General features: G+C 60.2%; 1 protein-coding gene across 3 annotated transcripts in view; it reads right to left on the minus strand.

Moving 5' to 3' along the window:
* Positions 1 to 5,629: 5,629 nt before the first annotated feature.
* The window catches only part of MSRA (methionine sulfoxide reductase A), a gene marked incomplete at its 3' end in the record, with an annotated part of 244,577 nt that continues 230,409 nt past the window's right edge, over positions 5,630 to 19,797 (minus strand). For all 3 annotated transcript variants that reach the window (XM_084231529.1, XM_084231530.1, XM_084231528.1), the window contains one exon: positions 5,630 to 5,794. In XM_084231529.1, coding sequence (XP_084087655.1) covers positions 5,630 to 5,794 — 165 coding nt within the window. The remainder of the gene's footprint in view (positions 5,795 to 19,797) is intronic.

The following is a 19,797-nucleotide window of genomic DNA, read 5'->3' on the forward strand; positions in this document are numbered from 1 at the left end:
CTGTGGCTTCCCCGGCTTTCTTTTGGTTCGTGTTTACATGGCTCAGCCTTCCTATGTGCTTACCTTTAGCACATGTCCTTACATTTATTCTGGGTAAGCAGCATGTAGCTGGGCTTTCCTTTTAACCCACATAGGCAATGCTAATCTCTAGGTTGTGGAGTTATATATTCGTGCTGCTTTGTGTGGCTAGTGATTTGCATTTTTAAGAAATTTTCATTAAATTTAATTAATTCAAATACTCAACGTTGTATATTTAGGGGGAGAAAAGGAAAAGAGGACCCACATACTGTTGTCTTCCTCAAGAGGCTGCTCTGCCTTCTGTCGGCAGATAAATGACAGGGCCGGTCACCGCAGGCCTGTCCAGTAGGGGCTTAGCTGGCGAGGCTGGCCTTGCCGGTGAGCAAGGGATGGACCTGGCTTCCTCTCCCTGGGCTGTATTTTCTAGGAAGGTCATTGCAGCTCCTGCTGGAGTCCGGTAGGCCGCAGGCTCCTCAGCCCCGAGAGCCCACATGAGACCCCGGTTCCAGCGTCCGCCTGCAGCCTCTCGCGCCCACCTGGGGGCTCAGGCTCAGGCCTGTCGGGCAGCGGGGATGGGGATCTTGAGGCAGGATCCTTCCCCTGGTGGGTGTTTGCTCCCTCAACGTTGGAAGCTGCAAGGTATCTGCTCTCGCCTGTGGGAAACACTAGTCTGACTCCCGTGGGCCAGGCAAATTGTGTGCCATGGTTCCCCCGGTGCCCAGCTTCTCCTCAGATCCACTCATTGCTGCGGACTCAGTGGCTTCCCTCCGTTCCTCTTGATCAAGGTCTCTGGGCCACGCCTGACTCAGCCCATGGTCAGCCCTGTCCCGGGAGGAGGAGGGGACAGACAACCTGTTGGCCTTATCCGCTCACTCCAGGACAGCGCCGGTCCCCCGAGGTTCACCCGGCCTGGCCCTCGCTGCTCTCGGCTTCCTTACGCCGGGGCGTTCCCGGGGACGCAGGGAGGCGCTGGCCGGCCGACGAGCCGGGACACCGCGCAGGAGTGACAGTCAAGAGGTTTTAGAACGCCACGAGGAAGGAAATCCTCTTCCCTCGGGTCAGCCGTGTCCACCGAAGTTTCTGCTCTGACACACGTGATCTTAAACATAACACGCGTTGTCTTAAATGTTCGTCACGAGCACGTCACAGCTCTTCCCCTAAGGGCCCTGAGGGAAAGGGGCGCGGCTGGGTCTAAACTCTGAGGGTTTCAGGGCAGGGGGGGGGAGGGCACTGAGGAAGTGCAGGGGTTTTTTTTTTTTAAGATTTATTTATATTTATTTTTATACAAGAACTGAGGTACAGGCTAGAGGCGCGGGAGGGTGAGAGGAATCACCAGAGGCAGAGCGGGGAGCAGAACAGGCAGACGGAGCGAAGCACAGAGCGGGGAGAGGTCTGCCACGCCATGTGGGTATCTCCCTGGCCAGCCCGGAATTGAACCGGCGCTGCAGAGGCTGCAGACAGCTTCACAGCGCTGCACTCAACCTGCCGTGCCACTGGGGAGGCCAGGAGTGCAGGTGTTGAATGAAGGAACTGGAAGCCACGCTGGGCTGGGCCCTCTGCTTGTGGGCCGCGCGGGGCTGGTCACCCGCTGCTCTCGGCCTCAGGGTCCTGGGATGTGAAGTGAGGTCCGTGTGACCCTGTCCAGCACCCTGGTGCTGCACAAACCCAGGAGCCTGGACTCGGCTCTCCACCTGTGGGAAATTGGCCCCGGCACTGCGGGAGCCCCAGCAGAGAAGTAGGGTTTTCTAGCTGCCAAGAAAATGAGTTCTTGTCCTTTGAGGCGATTTCTGCAGTGCTGGAGTGGGGTGAAAGCGCGAGCACTGCGGGCCGGAAGAGGCAGAGAGCCCGGGAGGGCGAGGCCGCCCCGCTCCACTCCTACCTGCTGGGAGGGATGTGATGCGGAAGTTAGGAGTCCTGGAGCTGGCCAAAGGGCTCCCCAAGTCCCTAATTCTGTTCTGGGCACGAGGGGCCACTCTATGATGTGATGGGAAGCAGATCAGGGGCCGAGAAGGGCGGAGGGACCGGGGCTGACATTGCTGAGGGCCGGTGTCAACGCATCACCCTCTCTCGGCCTAGTTCAGGGCTGTCAGCGGGCGGCATCTGCTGCAGGAGAGAGGCCCTCGGCACAAGCACAGCTCGGGGGAGGGCAGCGGCGCTATTTGGGCCAGGAGACCGATTAAGAAACAGGAAGTTCTCCCTGTGGATTTCAGCCTGTTTTCTTTTTCCACTTTTATGTTTGAGCCCTGGCCTGATTCTTTCTCGCTGCCCGCCAGCGAGGGCGTTTGAGCACAGAATGGCAGCAACTGCACTCGAGTCATTAATTCTACCTGCGACAGATGGATATGAGGGTCCTGGGCGTGTGCCCTCCAAAGCAAGGGAGTAGACTCTGAGTCTGTGTGGAGGGGAGAGCTGAGGTCTTCTAAGAATGGGATCGAGTCTCAACACCAGCCTCTCTGCGCTGTCTCCTGCGCACTCCCAGGGCTCTGGCGGTGCAGCACCGCTGCCTGCTCATGCAGGGGCTCGCTGGCCTGGAGCCAGGCAGGCCTGTGATGATCAGACACGCAGCCCGCTCATGTCCACACGGGAGGAACCACGTCATTCTCTACCCTGAGAAGGGTTAGAAGCGACAGGGACAGCGTCAGCCACCCTCATTGCGTCTTCAGAAAATTGTCTCCACGCGAGTGAGTTTTGAGAGCTAAGTACTTTCAAGTGTGCTGCCATTTTGCCCCCAAACCCCCACATGGAGGGAGTAGGTCATTGCCATCCAGGATGACCCTACCCTGAGTGTCAGCCCACGCCTGAACCCCCCTCCCGGGGTTAGTGCCCCGGACGCACTGGAGACGTCTGCATCGCGCGGCTCCTCCCTGCCTGCGTCTGTCTTCACACAACCGTCTCCCCTCTGTGCTTCTGCGTCCAAACTTCCCCATCTTGTGAAGACACCAGTCATCAGATGAGAGCCTAGTTCGGTCCAGCAGGATCTCTCTTAACTTGATGACATCTGCAAAGACTCTGCTTCCCAATAAGGTCACCTGCCCAGGTCCTCGGGATTAGACGTGAGCATCTGATTTCCCTGCTTCGTGGCTGCTAAGGCCGGTCATTAGGTGAGAGCCGACCTGGGGAGGCAGGGGATGACTATTTACAACACTCTTCCTTGAAATAAAGTACAAATCAAACTTCACAGAAACTCGGGGAATATTTGTGCTTAATGATGGAAAAGAATCATTACGTACCTTGTTTCAAACCAGAAAAGGGCTTTAACTTCTGAACTGTCACTGATTTTTACTGTTCACACTCCCTGGTTTGCAGACATAGCTAGTAATCCATAGTACTCAGGACAATGTTGTATTGGCAGAAAGGCAGACAAACAGATCGATAAAACAGAAGAGTCCAGAAATAGGCCCATATTAATACAGACAATTGATTTTCAACAAATGCGCAAAATCAATTCTGTGGAGAAGGGACAGTGTTCTCAACAAACAATGCAGGAACAACTGGATATTCATATGCAAAATAGATGACCAAATAAAACTTCGAGTTGCACTTTATTTCACATACAAAAATCAACTCAAAATGGACCATAAGCCAAAAGGTAAGACCTTAAACTAAAACGCTTTTAATCTTAGGCAAAGACAGCTTACATGCGACATCAACGGTACAGTCATTAGTGGAAAACGTGATAAACTGGACACCAACAAAAGAACTTCTGTCTTTGCAAGACATCGGTTATAAGGCCAACGACCGCCTTTGCAAAACAGGTATCTTGAAGGACTTGTGCATGGAAGAGGCATGGGAACACTTTGGGGCGATGGCTCTATTCACTATCTTGACTGCGGCGATGATTTAATGGTTACAGGCACCTACCAGAAACTTACCAAGCTGCATCTCTGTAATATGTATAGTGTTTTGGATGTCCATTGTAGCTCAATATAGCCTTTTAAAAAATGAAATCCAAAAGTGAGATAATTGCAGTTTTAAGAAGAGAATCAACAAAAAAAAAAAATCAGGAAGTCACCCTGGAAGTTGGCTGGAAACAAAAAAAAAAAGGAGCAGCCCCAGGCAGCCCGGGTGTCCAGTGCAGTTGAACTGGGTGTTCACGGTGACAGACACCAGGACCCCATCGTACTGCTCAGTTAGAAAAGCCTAGCCATGGCACACACGTCGCCATCCCCACGGCTTAGCCTTTACCGGCCGCCGCTCGGCCTCCCACGACGCTGCTCTCCCGCCCCCGGGCCTTTGCCTGCTGGGCGCTTGGCTGCTGGAGCCCACCCCTTGCCACATCGCCCGCTCTGTGCACTAATTCTCACGGCCCCTCAGAATCCAGCAACGATGCCACGTCCCCTGCAGGGGTTCACCCCCTCTTTTTCACTCTCCTACAGGAGCCGAGGGTTGCCCTGTGGCGCTCCCCAGGCCGGCGCAGACTGTGCGGGGGGGGGGGGGGGGGCAGTGAGCACACGTAGGGATGACAAGGGGGGGTGGGGGGAGGGCTGAGCAGCTCTGATGACCAGAGACTTTTACAGGCGAGACGCCGCCTCCGTTCGGCCCTGTTCCTCTGCTTCCCCCGCAAGGGGCCACGGTAGCCGAGCAGCCGGGAGGTGGGCGAGAGGGCGGGTGCCCAGACAGATATCAGCGCCCAAATAGCTCAAGGGCAGCTCTGCGGCGCCCCCCGCTGCCCCCTGACCCCCAGGACCCAGGGAGGCCTCCACCTGCCAGGCCTGTCGGGCCCGGGTCTGCACGCTCCCTGCTCCTCCTGCCCTTTGCCTGGAATGCAAAGGCCGAGGGCAGGATGGCGCGTCCGCCTCGCCGGCTGGAGCAGTCTCTCGTCCAGCGGAGTGCGGCTCTGCGTCTGGAAAGCGGCTCTTAAACGACCGCAGTTGTGAGCAGCTGGCGAGTACATGTTTCCCCAAAATCACAATCGTGTTTCCCAGTCGGGAGGAAAGGCTCCGAGGCGCCCTCGCCGGCTCCGCCCAGCTCCGGCTGGGCCGCAGCGATGCTTCGAAACCCCTACCCGCGCCAGGACGGGACAGACCACAGGGGAGGCCGCCGGTCTCGGTACTGCAGGTTTTTATTAGAGCAAGCACAGCTGTAAGGCCCGCGAGGGCACGCGTCAGGCTCACACACTGCTTTCCCTCCGCAGGGCGGGGAGGGCGGGGTCCCCACCCGAGAGAAGCCCGGCTCACAGGGGCCTGTGGCGCGAAGGACTCCGGGGACGGCTCCAGGGGACGGCAAGGCCCCGGCGACTACACGGGCGGGCGGGAGGAGAGCTGGGCCCTCCAGCTCCCCCTCCCCCGCGACAGCCCCCTGCTCTGCCCCCTGCTTCCCCGCAGGTACCAGGCACAGAGAGGTGAGCAGAGCGTGGCCTTTATCCTCATTCACACCCCAAGTGATCCACCCAAATTCACCACCCCAGTCCCACCACTAATTGGAAGATAAATTACATGTTATCAACTTGCCGTTATCAACTGCGTGTAAATCAGACTTGATAACCAGATTTTGGGGAAAGCTTCATGCTTTGTGCATTTCAAAAAGCCACGGACCTGAGCCCCCAGAGAGCCACCTGATCTGGGAAAGCGCTTTTTTGAGGTGCCCTCGGAGGCTGACGCGTGGGGAGAGGTTACTTTGGAATCCCCAGGGGGCAGGCCACGCCGGTGCCCCCCAGGCCGCAGTAGCCGTCGGGGTTCTTGCTCAGGTACTGCTGGTGGTAGTCCTCCGCGTAGTAGAAAGGCTGCCCCTCCCGGATGTCGGTGGTGATCTGGCCGTAGCCGTGGCCCAGCAGGACCTGCGGAGACAAGGCCGCGTGAGGACCGCGGGGCAGACAGTCCCAGGGAGCGGAGCGGGCTGGGCTGGAGCCGCAGGCAGACTCAGGGCGGCAGGGACTCGTGGGCTCTGGGCGCTGCGCCTCCCACTGGGTGATCTGGGCCAGGCCGACCCCGTGTGCAGGCTGCTGGGCTTGGAGGTCAGGGGTCCTGACCGCAGCCAGGCTCAGGCCCTGCAGCCCTGCTGGCCACACCCCTCCCCCGGGCCCTGTTGGGAGCCCTGGTTTGTGAGGTGTTAGGGGGCCCACCGAGTGCTCCCCCAGGACACAGCAGGATGGCCGACTCCCTGTCGTGGAAGGGAGGGAGAGGCCGGGTGGGCCAGGGCAGGCTCTGCAGTGGCGCTACACTGTTCCCTCTGCCCAACCGGGGCGCAGGCCCCTGGCCACTCTCAGCTGGACAGAGGACCTCCCTGGCATGCCGCCAGGCTGCAAGGACCCTGCCATCAGGCCCTGGGGAGCAGGGGGCCGGACCCTGCCATCAGGCCCTGGGGAGCAGGGGGCCGGACCCTGCCATCAGGCCCTGGGGAGCAGGGGGCCGGACCCTGCCATCAGGCCCTGGGGAGCAGGGGGCCGGCTCCACCCTTTCAGGCCGCACCTGGATGTGAGGTCAGGGCAGGACACGGCCCAAGGGCTGGAGAGGGCGCCTTGCCCCTGTGATCGAGCTGCAGGCCGGTGGCACCTGCTGCCGGGAAAGACACCTGGCAGCACACGGGGGTGGGGGGGGAGCAGAGCCATGTGGGCAGGAGCCAGGCTGGGAAGGCTCCCCGGAGCCCCCAGGCGCAGCCGTTCTGCTCCCTTTTGGGCTCAGCTCTGCCCCACTTCCCCGGCAGCAGGCGCCTGGTGTGTGAGCACAGGCACTGCACCCCGTTTCCTGGGGTCCACTTTGGGCAGGGCCAGACTTGTCTCCCCAAGGGAACCATGTGGGTCTCTGCCGCCCCCCCCCCCCACTCCAGAATCACTATTCTGATGACCCTCCACTGCTGCTCTCCCTGGGGCACCCCCCCGCGCCTGCACCCCATCCAGGCCTCTGAGCCAAAGGGGCCACCGAGGCGCGAAGCCCCAGGCCCGTGCCAGGGGCGGGATCCAGACCCTCGGGAGGATGGGAATCTGGGGCCAACTGCCCTGGCTGGGTGTGGGGTCAGGAAGGGGCTCGGCGCGGATGGAGAACTGGCCGCACACTCCCTCAATGATCACAGGCAGCTTCCCCTGAAGAGGTGCCACCGAGGGAAGGCTCTGGGGCCCCGGGGGCTGACAGGGAATATTCTGGGGACCCTGTCGCACGAAGTCCTGGGGAGGGCAGGCTGCCTCCCAGCCCAGGACCTCACAGAAGGAGAAGATGCAAGGTCCGGACTGGACGTTCCCGCCAAGCTCACAGAGCCTGGGACACCCGGGGCTGGTCTAGGGCCATCTCCGTGTCTGGGAGTTGTGTCTCAGGACCCAAGGGGAGGCGCACCCCGAGGCTCCGGGAGTACAGTGGAGTCACGCCTCCTGGCCCGAGGTCCAGCGGTCACCTCAGCGACGCGGGCGCCTTCTGGGGCCATCTGTGGACACCCCACTAGGGCGTGCTCCCCTCCTTTCCTGCTGGGCTCTCTGCGTGCGTCTGTGAGTCTCCCACATTCTGAGAGGACCTCATATGTTGGCCCCCAAAGTTTCCCTGCTCTGGCCAGAGAGCAGAGCGGCCTGCTGCTGAGCTCCTGCGTCCTCGTTTGTGCCCCGTCCCCTCGGGCCAGCCCGGCTCCCTGTGGCCAGGCTCGGGCCGCCCGCAGCCACCGCCCTGACCCTCCTCCACCGAGGACCTTCCGCCCGGTAAGAACTCATGGCTTCCCGAGGCCCCGGCGCTCCCCAGCACCATCTCCAGAAGCTTCTCGAGGACACAGACTCCCCTCTCTACCCACACCAGCTCTGTGACCCCCGGCCCCGACGCCCACGGGGCAGCACCCTCTGGAAGAGGCCCGGGCAGGAGCGCGAGGTGGGGTCCGGCGGTTCCAGGCCTCGGCCACAAGATGGCAGACGCCTCACTGGAATCCGAGAGGGAAAAAAACAAACAAGCAGCCGGAAACCCGCACAAGACAGCCAGGAGCTGCCCTCCGGCGCCGCCACAGTTCACGCCACAGGGAAGAGAAAGAACATTCCACAAGGTCGTGCGCGAGGGGCTGGAACCTTCCGGAAACAGAGAAAGTTCAGAGGACACAAGGAAGGTCCTGGAAGGAGGGGGGAGGCAGGAAGCCCTCAGGGGTTCTCCTGAGGGACGGGCAAGGTTGGCCGGGACCTGCTGGCCAGTCTGCTGGGGTGGCAGCCACGTGGCAGCTGCCCGGTCTGGGGTCACGGCCCCCCCTTGGGGCTCAGGGCTGCGGCTGTCCTCACCGCCCCTCTACAAAGGGCGGGGGGAGGTGGGCAGAGACAGGACTGAGTCAGGGTAGAAGCAGCAGGAACACGTGCACTCCTCTCTTGTCCCTCTTTGTCCATCTCCCCGCAGCCCCGCCACCTCCCAGGGCAAGGGGCTGGGGGTCCTGCCAGACACACATGGGGTGGAGAGGTGCAGGGGGTCGGGGCCTGCCCTCCTGCATGCTCGGGGGTGTCTGGGCCTCCTCCGGCAGGCGGCTCCGCTGGCGTCCTTCCTTTGTTCTCGATTCTGCCCCCTCCAGCCCCTGGCCCTGTGTGAGCCCACGCGGGGTGCACTGAACGTGACCACCCGAACCTGGGGTCAGAGTCCTGCCCCTGAAGCTGCTGACCCGCCTCCCAAACCGGGGAGAGGAAGCCTCTCCCCATCCCTTAGGAGACCCCCAGCCCTTCCCCGGAATTTGGGGCTGCAGGTAAGTGACCCAGGGGCCGGGGCTGCGGTGTCCTGCAGCGTCGCAGGGCAGACGGTCAAGAGGACCTGCCAGGCCCCGTGGCCGGCGGGGGGGTGGGGGGGCGGGCAGGGACACGGGGTGTGCACATGTGGTGAGGCGTGTGTGTGTGTGCACATGTGAGTGGGGGGTTGACCCCCACCATGGGAGCGGTGATGGGTAGTCCCGCCCACCGAGATCACTTTCCTAGACCTGACACAATTTATCACCCTGAGCCCGTGGGACACCTGAGTGTGAGCGAAGACCTCAGCCTCAAGCTGTGGCTGCTCCGGAGCCCACCGGGCAGGGTTCAGAGGAATAGGCTGCAGGGGCTGCGGGGGCTCTGGAGGGCTCCCGGGGCTCTAGGGGGCTCGGGGCTGGGGAGGCGGCGCAGGGAAGCCGGGCTGGTCTGCACTGTGCCCTCTGGAGGCGGCAGGGAGCGCGAGCCGGGCGAGCCCCGCCCTGGTCCTGCACCGAGGCCCCTTCTGTTCCCAGAGATCCTTCTCCCTGAATCCATGTGTCCATCCTGCACATGCCCGGGCACGCCCGTGCACGCCCGTGCACGCACACACACGCCCTGTGCAGCCCAAGCCAGTGGCCAAGTCAGCAGTTTTATTTCCCTGGCAGCTCTGGCTGACCAGATTGCCACCCATCACAGCTTGGGGAAGGAGGCCACGTGACCGACGCGGCTCCTACACGGAGACACACGCCAAGCGCCCGAACTGAGCCGAGGCCCTGTTTCCGGCTCAGGCAGCACCGGGCACCCACACAAGCTGCAGGAGTGCAGAGAGCAGGTTCATCCTGCCCACGTTGGTTCCGTCACATCCTCACCCCAGAGAGGACCCCAGAGCTGCAGGGACTGGGGTCCGGAACGAGGAAGCACCTGTGACCTCCGGAGGCACAAAGCAGCGCGGGCACAGGTCCCGGGGCGGAGGCAGCCTCCACCAGGACCAGCGCAAAGGGGCCGGAGCCTCGGGAGGCCCCGTCTGCGCCACCCCGACACTCCCCGGCTCTGTGAGCCAAGGCAGCAAGCTGGACAGAGGGCGACACGGTCAATCTGATTCGGTCCCGAGTGCTTATGCACTGGCGGCCCCCAAGGGCTGTTCCCCGGGCTGTGAGGGCTGAAGAAGTGAAGGCGGATGGGGAGGCTGGAGATGCCGTGACCGGTCCTGCTGGCTCCACGTCAGGTCACCCCACTCCACACTTTCTGTTCCCACCCTTCACCCCCACCCAGCCCCCAGCCTGCAGCCGCCGTGAGGTGTGGGAACACTTTGCAAGATTAAAAGAACCACTTGCGCCTGGCAGAGTTGGCAGAGGCCTCTGAGGCCAGGGCCTGTCCTGAGGGGGTTGCAGCTGAGATGGGGCTGCAGGGGAGATGCTCTCGCTTATTCCTCATTGTCCTTGCCCCCCCCATGTCTAACACATCCAGGCACCATTTCTCTGTGTAAGAGGAGCCGGCACCTCCCTTCTCCTGCCTCCCTGCCTGGATGGGGCAGCCCCGGGAGGCCGGGGAGAGGCTGAGGTGGCCACTGTGGCTTTAGGGCAGGGCAGGGTGCGAGGCGGCCACCTGCCCCTGCCCCTCGGGGGCCTCCCGCAGCAGGAGGGGCCTAACACCAGTCCTGATCTCATCTCTGCTTTGAAGCAGAATTCAAACCACCATGCCCGGCGCTGCCGTCTTTCCTGGCTGTCGGGTTCCCGCGCGGCAGGACCTCCGCCCCCCACCCCCATCGCTCTCGTCTCTAAGGGTCACACCTTGCTTTTCCGCGTCTGAAATCAATTAGCTCCAACCTGGCTTTGCCATGTGCCCGGCACCTGTACACAAAGAGCCGCTCTTCACTTTTCAGGGAGCGCCAAGGACGCTGGTTTCACCTTGGGGAGGAAACGCGTTTTCCTTAAAAGGAAGAGCCCTCGCTCTGAAAGGCTGCAGGAAGGACTCGGAGCACAAGGCCAGCGGCTTCAGTTTAGAGCAGCAGCTGCAGCGAGGGGGGCTGCGGGGGCCCAGAGGCCCTGAATGCGGCCCAGCGGGGCCCCAGGCGAGCAGGCAGCCGGCAGGAGCGCGGCTCTCAGATTCGGGGCTGGCCAGGCCGCAGCTGAGGGAGTCTCCGGCCAGCTGGGAGCGAGGGTCCCGGAGCGCCGAGCAGGCGAGGAGTTCACGCCTCTGGCGTCAGGCGCTGGGCCGCGGGGTTCTCACTGGGAAGGGCGGAGGCTAAAGGGGTCGCCCTCCTGGGCGGAGACGCCCCGGGCTGCGCTTCTCGGGGGGCTCCCTTGTCGCGCGCAGCTCACGGGCCGCGAGCCACGTGCTCTCACTTGTGCTCCTCAGACTGAAGCATCTCCACGAGCACGACTCGTGCCTCCTGCTGCCGATCCGCCCCCGGCAGGGATTCTGTTCACACTGACGCTCCTGGACGCTGAACTTCTGTTTCGCGCCCGCCCCGCGCACCGCTCGTCCCGCAGCGCCTCTGAGGCATTTCCTTTCCCGATGCAAAGTCCTCGTCCAGTAAGTCCTACTTCCCCGTTTCTCAGTCTCGTCATTTTTTCTTGAAAATCGGGCATTTTAAATGACATAAATGTGGCAACTCTGAAATCAACCCACCGGCTCCCCGGGTTGGCTGCGGCGGCTCCCGGGGCCTGTGTGTGGCCGCGGCCGCAGGGGCGCTGGGGCTGAGCACGGAGCCCAGCGCTGCGGAGCCCAGGCCGCTGCCCTTGCCGGGGGGCTCTCGCCGTGTGTCGGAGCAAGGGCTTCGCTGCCCGAGCAGTGTCCAGCGCAGCCTGGTCTTTCTCTCTTTACCTTCACGGCCGCCAGAGCAGCCGGGGCGAGGGCGGCCTCGTCAGGGGCGCACGGCCAGTGTCGTCCAGACCGTTCAGGGCATCGGGGCTGTTTTCTGTTTCTATAGTGACTAAAGCTGCTACAGACACTTGGGCTTTGGTGTTGTGTGAACCCAAGTCTTATTCTCTTGGGTAGAAACCCAGGAATAGGCTTGCTGGGTCACGTGGCAAACGCACGTTACACTTGAGAAATTTCCAGATGGTTTTCCACACTGGTCGCACCATGTCGCCATGACTTTTTGATTCGGTCGGCCTAAGGGGTGTGCGCTGGCTCAGTATGGCTGTAATTTGCTTTTCCCTGTGGACTCACGCCATCGGGCATCTTCTCGCGTTATGACGGACCTTCTGTCTGGCTTCTCGGGTGCAGTGTCTGTTCACATCTTTTGTTTGTTTTTTAAGATGAGATCTAGCTGACATCTAACGTGACGATAGTTTCAGGTGTGCAACACAATGGTGTGATTGTGTCTGTATTGTGAAATGATCACCGGAGAAGATCGGCTACCACTTGCCACCACATAGAGTTACACATTTTTGTTCTTGTGATTGAATCTTTTAAGATCTATACACTTTTTTTTTCCCCCTAGTCCGATTATGTTACTTTTTGAAAAAGCTCTACTCTCAGCAACTTTCAAACATACAACACAGTATCATTAACTGTTGCTACCGAGCTCTACTGCACCCCCAGCAAGTATCACTCCCGCACCCCCAGCCCCACTCCCGGCCACCACCGGTCTGCTCCCAGCGTCTGTGCGCCCAGTTGCCGCTTGTGTTGTTCGGCTCCACACGCAGGAGGGGTCGCCTGTCTCTCCCTGATGTCTCTCGGGGTCCCGCCACGCCGTGGCCTATGGTGGGGTGTCCTTCTTTGTAGAACTGAGTACCTTGCTGGTGAGAACACAAAATGGAGTCTTTTTTCCCATTTTCTTTACCCGTTCATCCTCCTGGGCGGCCTCTGTACTGACTTGCGCGCAGTGCTCCTTCCGGCCGCTGTTGTCATGCCTTGGCAGGTGCAGAAGTGGGGCTGCTGGATCAAACGGTGGTCCTTTCCCTTTCCGGAGGAGCCTCTGTCTTCTCCATAGGGGCTGCTCCAATTTACATCCCCCCAGGAGCGCATGAGGTCCCCCCTCCACGTCCCCACAGAGGACACTGCCCCTCACCTGTCTGGTAAGTGCCTCTCCTGGGGGCGTGGGGCACCTCTCTATGATCTGACCTGCATCCCGGGGCTGGGGGCGCTAAGCCCTTTCACCACGGGTTGGGGTGTACATGTCTCCTTTTCGGGTCCTCTGCCCATGTTGGATTGGATTTTTTTCTTAGGCTACGGGGTCATACAAGTTCTTGATCTCTGTTGGATGTAAACCCGCATCAGACGCCTTTGCCATGTTTCCTCCCACTGGGTCTGTCGTCTTCTCGAGCGATGGCATCCTCGCGAGCAGGGCGCTGGCTGGACGTGGCCCTGCCCACGTGCCTTCGCTCCTGCTGCCTTGGCTTTTGGTGTCATCCAAAAATACATCAGCGCTCATTCCAGCACCAAAGAGCTTAATGTCTATTTTCTTTTAGCATTTTAATGGTTTCAGGTCTTTCCTGTAAGTCATTCATCCATTTTGAGTTGGCTTCTGTGGCCAGGTGGGATCCAGCGTCATTCTCCCGCACGCGGCTGCCCGGCGCTCGCGGCACCGCTATCACAGTGACTGTCCTTCCTCCTCTTGATGTTCTTGGCTCCTTTGTACATTAACTGACCATGTATGTCTGGGGTTTTGCCCATTTCTAAATTGATTCATTCGTCGCTACTGTTGAGTTCTGGGAGCACTTTAGAGATGCCCAAGTTGCTTCATTTCAAGTGCAGAGTCCCCGACCCGAGGCTCCAGGACGCCCCCACAAGCCGTCTTGGCTCTCACCTGTAAGGCAAAGCTTCGCGTTGTGTGTTATGTACAGCATCTATATGCACAGTTCCTTAAGCAATTTGTTTTTCCAGTTTAGCTCAAGAAACACTTAACTGAGCCCCTAGGAGGGCATTGTACAAGGTACCAGGGGGTGAGAATCGAAGAAAAGCATTTGGCTCCTGCAACTGAGGTGCTTGTAGTGTTAAAAAATGTGACTTTAATTTGTATTAAATTAAGATAAATAAATGAAATTTGTATACATAAGAATGATTGCCAGTAATACTTGAGCTTTTTGTGTAAACAGTTATTTGTTGAGACAAATGGTTGAAACGTGTTCATTGTGACTTTATAAATACCAGTAGTTATTGGCAGTAAATTCTTTCGTGTACAGTCAGAAGTATCCCTCATAGAGCCCCTTGCCAAAGCAGCAGAGAGGCTGGAATAACGTGGTGTGGACGACAAGGTTTCTGCTCTCTTTATAAATGGATGCTCTTGTCTTCCTGGCACATGAGCTGGGGTGAAGTCAAGTCCTGTTCTCGTCAGAGAAAAAGCATGCTGCCTCCACACACGCACCCAGCCCTTGCCTGTCCCTGGCCAGGCGAGGGAGGTGTCTACGGAATAGCTCTGAGAAACGTGTTGCTTAACTGCAATCTCACTGTGTCTCTGCAGAACTGCTGGAAGAATCTTCCCGACACAGAGAAAATTAACTTTCAACAGTAGCTTAAGAAGCAATTGCCATTTCTTAAAATCCTCTTACGCTGGGTTTAAAAAATGAGACTTAGTGACTTTATTGTTTTTTTATTCACCGATTAAGACAATAAAAGTTGTGCTCATTTCAATATTAAGAAATTAAAATCTCCCTTGAGACTTTCTCTGCCCTGGAGTGGGTTACATCTGTCAACTGCAAACAGGCTGGCCAGCTTGCCGGCAGAAACCCCCCTGGGGCTACAGGATCAGAAGCTCACACTGCTTGTCTCAGGCTAAGAGTAAAATGATTGAATTTTTTTTTTATTATCAAAGGAAACTAAAAATAGGACTATAAAATAAAATATAAGCTATAAGTAAAAATGCACTTAAGATATATTTTGCTTTAATGCTTTTGCTTCCAGCCTCACATGGTAGACAATATATGCTGATGTTAAAGAAAGAAAGAAAAGAAGCTTTTGTGAGTTTGCTCTAAAGCTTAAAAATGACACAGTGGGAGGAAGCCGAGGACGGCCTGTAAAAGGCTGTGTCCCCGCAGTCCTGCCGGCCTGAGGATGCAGGTGGACGCGGGCAGGGCTTTCCAGTCGTGACAAACCATCCCCTCTCCCGAGTGGACAGCACAGGCGGACCTGGCCTCTGCTGTCCCTCTGATTGGTAACACAACCCCAGAGGAAGAAATAAACCCAAGGGCAGACAAAATGGAGGGCTGCAGGCGAGGGAGACGCTGTCCCCGTGGTGTAAGCTTCTGGGCAGCGAAGTACAGTCGGCATTTTTTTGAGAGAAGACAGGAAGAAGGGACGATGAGAGGAAGGGGTGGGGGGAGCGAAGAAATGAAGAAATTAAAAAGGATCCCAAAACAGGCCATGGTGTGCTCTGCCAGGGGATGATTTTCAGTTTCTTCAAGGCCCAGAACCAGCGGGAGAACTGGGTTTCCTCGGGAGAAGAGAGCAGGGACATAAGCTGCTCGCCCAGCTGAGATGCGCTGGAGCTCTCCAGCTAAGGCCGCGCACACATGACAGGAGACACCAGCTCCACACGCGGAAGGGAGGCGCGTGTCTCCAGGCCCTGGGGTAGCCGGGCGAGGCCTGAGGGGCTCTGAGCGCTCCTGGCTGCACCCAGCCCCCGGCCCTCGAGGCTGCCTCCTGGAAAATGGGCTAAGATGCCTGCCTCTCAGTGCTGTCTCCAGGCCCGGGTGAAACTACAGATTCAAAATAACACACCGGCACGGTCTGTTTCAGCAGCACCGCTTTCCAGGTCAGCTGCTCGGATCGCTTTGAGGCTCGGGAATGTCGCACTGAGGTAACTTGAGGGGCAGGGGCTCTGCCCAGAAAAGATGGGGAGCCAAGGGCCCCCTCACTGAAGCCTCATTCCACCCTCCCCTGCTGGCCCCCAGCTCACCCCAATGAGCATCTGAATTTCTCATTCATGCCAATTTGGGTGCCGTGATGACGCGTGTGTGGCCGGGAGTCCCACACTGGAGCACCGGGCCCTGGGCCTGGAGCTCGGCCCTGGGGAGCGCTGGACATCGCGTCACAGCAGCAGCGGATCCCACCTCCCAAGACCCAGTGGGTGGTGCTGGCCGCGCCCTGTGGGCTGGGCCACAGGCCACGGGGGACACTTTCTCTTTCACTTTCTCCATGGAAAAGCATCTTATCAATGTCCACTAAGACCCCAGGAGCAGAATGTGGTGTGGGGGGAAGGGCTAGAGAGGGGGTGGCCTGAGAACTGGCCTTTCTTGAGCGCCCCCTGCGCATTCCACAGGCACGAGATAACATCATTAACCCCGTTTCTGTGACATTATTTCATTCCTTTTAATAGAAAGTAATATTGCCAGCCTGGTTTCTGTAAGGAGGACACTCAGCACAAAGGGGGGAGCCTGCATTTGAACCCAGCAGTGCCGCTCCAGAGCCCCCTCTGCACCCCTTGACTTCTCACCTCACGTCCTTGCACGCGGCTACGGCACAGTGTTAGCCTCGCTCGGTGCTCTCACTGCCCAGGAGGGATGACCTTCCCCCACAGACCTGGACGTGCGTGCCACACACCCCTCCGTGAGCATCACACCACGATGTCACACGAGCCTCTCCCCAAACGGCATGAGGGCCTTGGTTTTTGCACCTCCAGAGATGTGGCTGCTCCCCCCACCCACAGGCTATTCCCCTGTGGCCACTGCTTTCTGCTGTGCTACCTTGAGCCGCACCCTGGAACCACAATTGGAATTTGGTGCAGAAACTTGTCAGCGTGTCCGCTGTTCTTTATTGAAAGCCTGAGACAGCCACACCGATGGTTCTTCTCTGCCGTCCCCTCAACCCACTTAGAGGCTCCTGCATCGCCAGAGGAGCTGCAAGATTTGCGTGGTCCCTGACAAAGCTCTAGAAACGGATGTCTGCTTAGGAAGCAGAGCGCAATTATCATAGGCCGCAGAAGAGGCAGGAACTAGACTACACTGGACAAGTGAGGTCTGAGAAACACACGCCTTCTCCTACACTCCCAGGAAGCACGCGCCACCGATCTCTGGACGCCAGACCGTTGTCTTTTACTTGCTTCCTGGGCCCTGCCTCCTCCCCAGAGCGGCAGGCACTGAAACTGCAGCCCTTTCTCCCCAAAGCCTCCGTCTTCTCTTCCCTCTCAGCCTCCTGGCCACCCCGGGAAACATCACTGTCACCCCACCCCATCCGACGTCTCCTGGCCAATCCTCTTTGCCAAGCACATCCTGACCATTCACCGCAAATGGCTGGCAAATCTCCCCCCTCCTCGGGACCCTTCCCAGGCCAGCCTTTGCCGCACCGTGGCCGACACCCGCTGTCCCGTCTCACCGCCGCAGGCCTAGACCCTAAGGTCGACCCGTCGCCTGATCCTGGCCACAGGCACGGGGGACGGCTGGCCCCGGGCGGCCCCCGGGAGACTGGGGCTGACTCGTGTCTATCACGGTCACAGCAACGCTGAGCAAATGTCACCAGACAAGGCGGGGCCGAGCCATGAACCCGCCTGAGCCGACCATCGGAGTGTCTGACCGCAGCTCAGGATGAAGGGCTCCGCGAGGAGGGGCAGGAAGCAGAGGCGCCAGCACACGCGTGGGGGCGCCGCTCGCGTGCGGAAAAGAACACATTTGGGGTGTGGGAGGAGGCCGTGGCTCCGTTCCTGCCCCGGGGAAAGCGGGCGCCTCGAAGGTAGGCCGGCACGGGCGGAGGCCAGCGGGGACAGGTGCCCCGGCAAGCTGGGCTGCCTCCCCCAGGGCTGCGTGTCCCGACGCCCACTGGCCCGGGGACCGCGCGGCACCAGCCTCCCTGGGTTTCATTCTCCCTCTGCCAGGCGCCCGCTCGCCCTGGAGGGGGACTGGCTGGGAGTTTCCAGATGGACTTTTTAAAACATCAGTTTTGGTAAAATACACACGACCCGGCTCCCACGCAGCTCCGCGGCGCTCTAAGCGGCTACTCGTCTTCCAGAACCACCCGCAAGCAGGACCCGGCGGGGACATCACTGGCCTGCGCCACACAGCCCGCCGGCTGCCACGAGAGGTGGGGCCACAGGGAGCGCCCGCCACGCTTCCTCTCCCCACCGGGGCCAGGAGGCGCCCTCTCCCCACTGCCGCACAAGCTGAGGCGCCGCTTTCCAGCCCCAGCCTGGCCCCCAAGGGCCCAGACGGTGCAGTCCTCGGGGACAGACTGGAGGCAGCGCTTAGCGCAGGGGCCTCACGCAGAGCCACTGCGGGCAGAGGAGCCCGGCTCTGGGGAGCCTCCTGGCGAATGGCTCCCCTCCGCCCCCTTGACTCTGCGCGTGTCTGAGCATGTGTGAGCAGAGTGAGTGTGTGAGCATGGGTGAGTGTGAATGAGGCACATGGGTGTGCCCATGTGTGTGTGTAAGCACATGGTAGCTATGTGGGCGTATAGGCCCTGTCATGTGTGTGAGTGTGCCACACATGTGTATTGTGTGTGAGTGCATGTCACATGTGTGTGCCAGCCCGTGAGCGTGCGTGTCCCCGCGGAGTCCCCTCTGGCTGGCCCCTCATCCTGCAGCCCAGGGGTGCCCCCCAGGGGGCAAGCCTCGCTCTCCAGGAGCCCCGGGCAGGGGTGCTCAGGAGTCCACATCCAGGGAGAGATGCGACAGCTGAAGTGCCAGGGTAAAAGCGGGGCCGTGGGGCGGGGACACACTTCATCCTCTCTCTTTAAGGGCCTGGCGTGTGTGCTGGCCTCCTTACTGCCAGGGCTGAGCAGCAGCGACTTGGCACCGTCTCCAGCAGATGTCGCCTCATCTGGCTGCCTGGGCTGGCGAGCTGTTTGGAAGGAGCAGTCCACACACAGCTCAGGGGGGCCCGGAGGCCATGGGCGGCTTTGCAGGGTGACAAGAGGGCGCCCTGATCTTGGGGGAGGCAGTGTGGGCAGCTGTCTGCACCAGCGTAGGGTCAGCAGAAGGCAAAGGGACAGTCACTTTCTCTTGGGCACAGACACGCCTCCCTGTCCCCCCAGGCTGGGGCACAGACAGGTCTTGCTAATTTAGGAAGATGAGGCTCCCAGCACCTTTGGGGTCCAGCAGCCAGTAGAGGGGCCTTTTGCTCCCAAGGTCTGTAAGACCAGCTGGGGAAACAGATGGCAGAGAGGGGGCAATGGTGCCACAGCTGTGCATAGGGAGCCCTGTGCCTGGGCCCTGCAGCTTGGCCTTCAAGGGTTCTTCCAGGCTGAGCCTCACACCAAGGTGGGGTGCCAGGGGCACCTGCCCTGCTCCTGGGCAAACTCTCGGCCAGGAGACCGCGGCCGGAGGAAGGAGGCCACACCTGGAGCAGCGGGCACCCATGCCCAGAGCGGTGACCAGTTATTGGGGGGTCTCAGACAGAGGTGGGGGAGGTGGGGGGCCCTGGGGCCCAGCGTGTCCTCTGGAATAAGGCTCTGGTGCCACCCGAAGCCCGAGGCAGGTGCCGGGAGCACAGAGCGGCTTGGGTGCGTCTGCACACTCACCGGCGTGTGGAGGGCGCGGTGGGCCCTGCCAGCAGCCCAGGCGGGCGGCCATCTGCCGCACAAGTGGGCACCTGCCGGAGCAGCTGGCATGGCAGCGAGAGGTGAGGTGGGAGGGAGCGGCCCCACCCCACGGTGTATTGTGGCGCTTGGCCTGGCCCCCAGGAATGCCAACTGCTCGCTGTGACGGCCATCCCCGGGGCGGGTGCGCGCCCCGCTGCCCCTCCACGCCCCCGCCCAGGCTGTCACTGGGCTCAGGCAGGCCTCAGGATTCCCCGGGAGGAGAACGGGTCCAGATACTTCCACAGCGAGCGTCCCCATCGGGAGCCAGGCTGCCCCGTGTGTGTGTGTTGGGGGGGGGTGCTAAGGGGACAGCAGAGGAGGGGCAGGACTTGGGGCTGGGGTCCTTGGAGGCATTTTCTTTAAGGTAAACAAAATTTAATTCATTCAGATAAAAGCCTCAAATATGGCAACGGCTCGGCTCACACAGGGAAAGGCCGTGGTGGGCGGCACCCGGCTAAGTGTCTCCCGTTTATGGGCTGCTCGGTCCCTGCAGCCATGCCGGGACCTGGCTGTCTTCAGTCCCACGGAGGTGGAAGGTGCGGCTGGACCCCTGCTCCCCACGGGGGGGGGGGGGGGGCGAAGGTTAAAGATGCAACATTAACCACCAGGGACAAGGGGGCCGGGCCAGCGGGTGCCTCAGACCCTGAGCCCGGAACCAGGGCTGCCCCTCCCGTTTTGGGAGAGATCTTGGGGGGCGCCCAGTGGGCAGCACCGCACTCAGC

The sequence above is a fragment of the Talpa europaea genome (genome assembly GCF_964194135.1).
Source record: "Talpa europaea genome assembly, chromosome: 4".
NCBI lineage: Eukaryota > Metazoa > Chordata > Mammalia > Eulipotyphla > Talpidae > Talpa > Talpa europaea.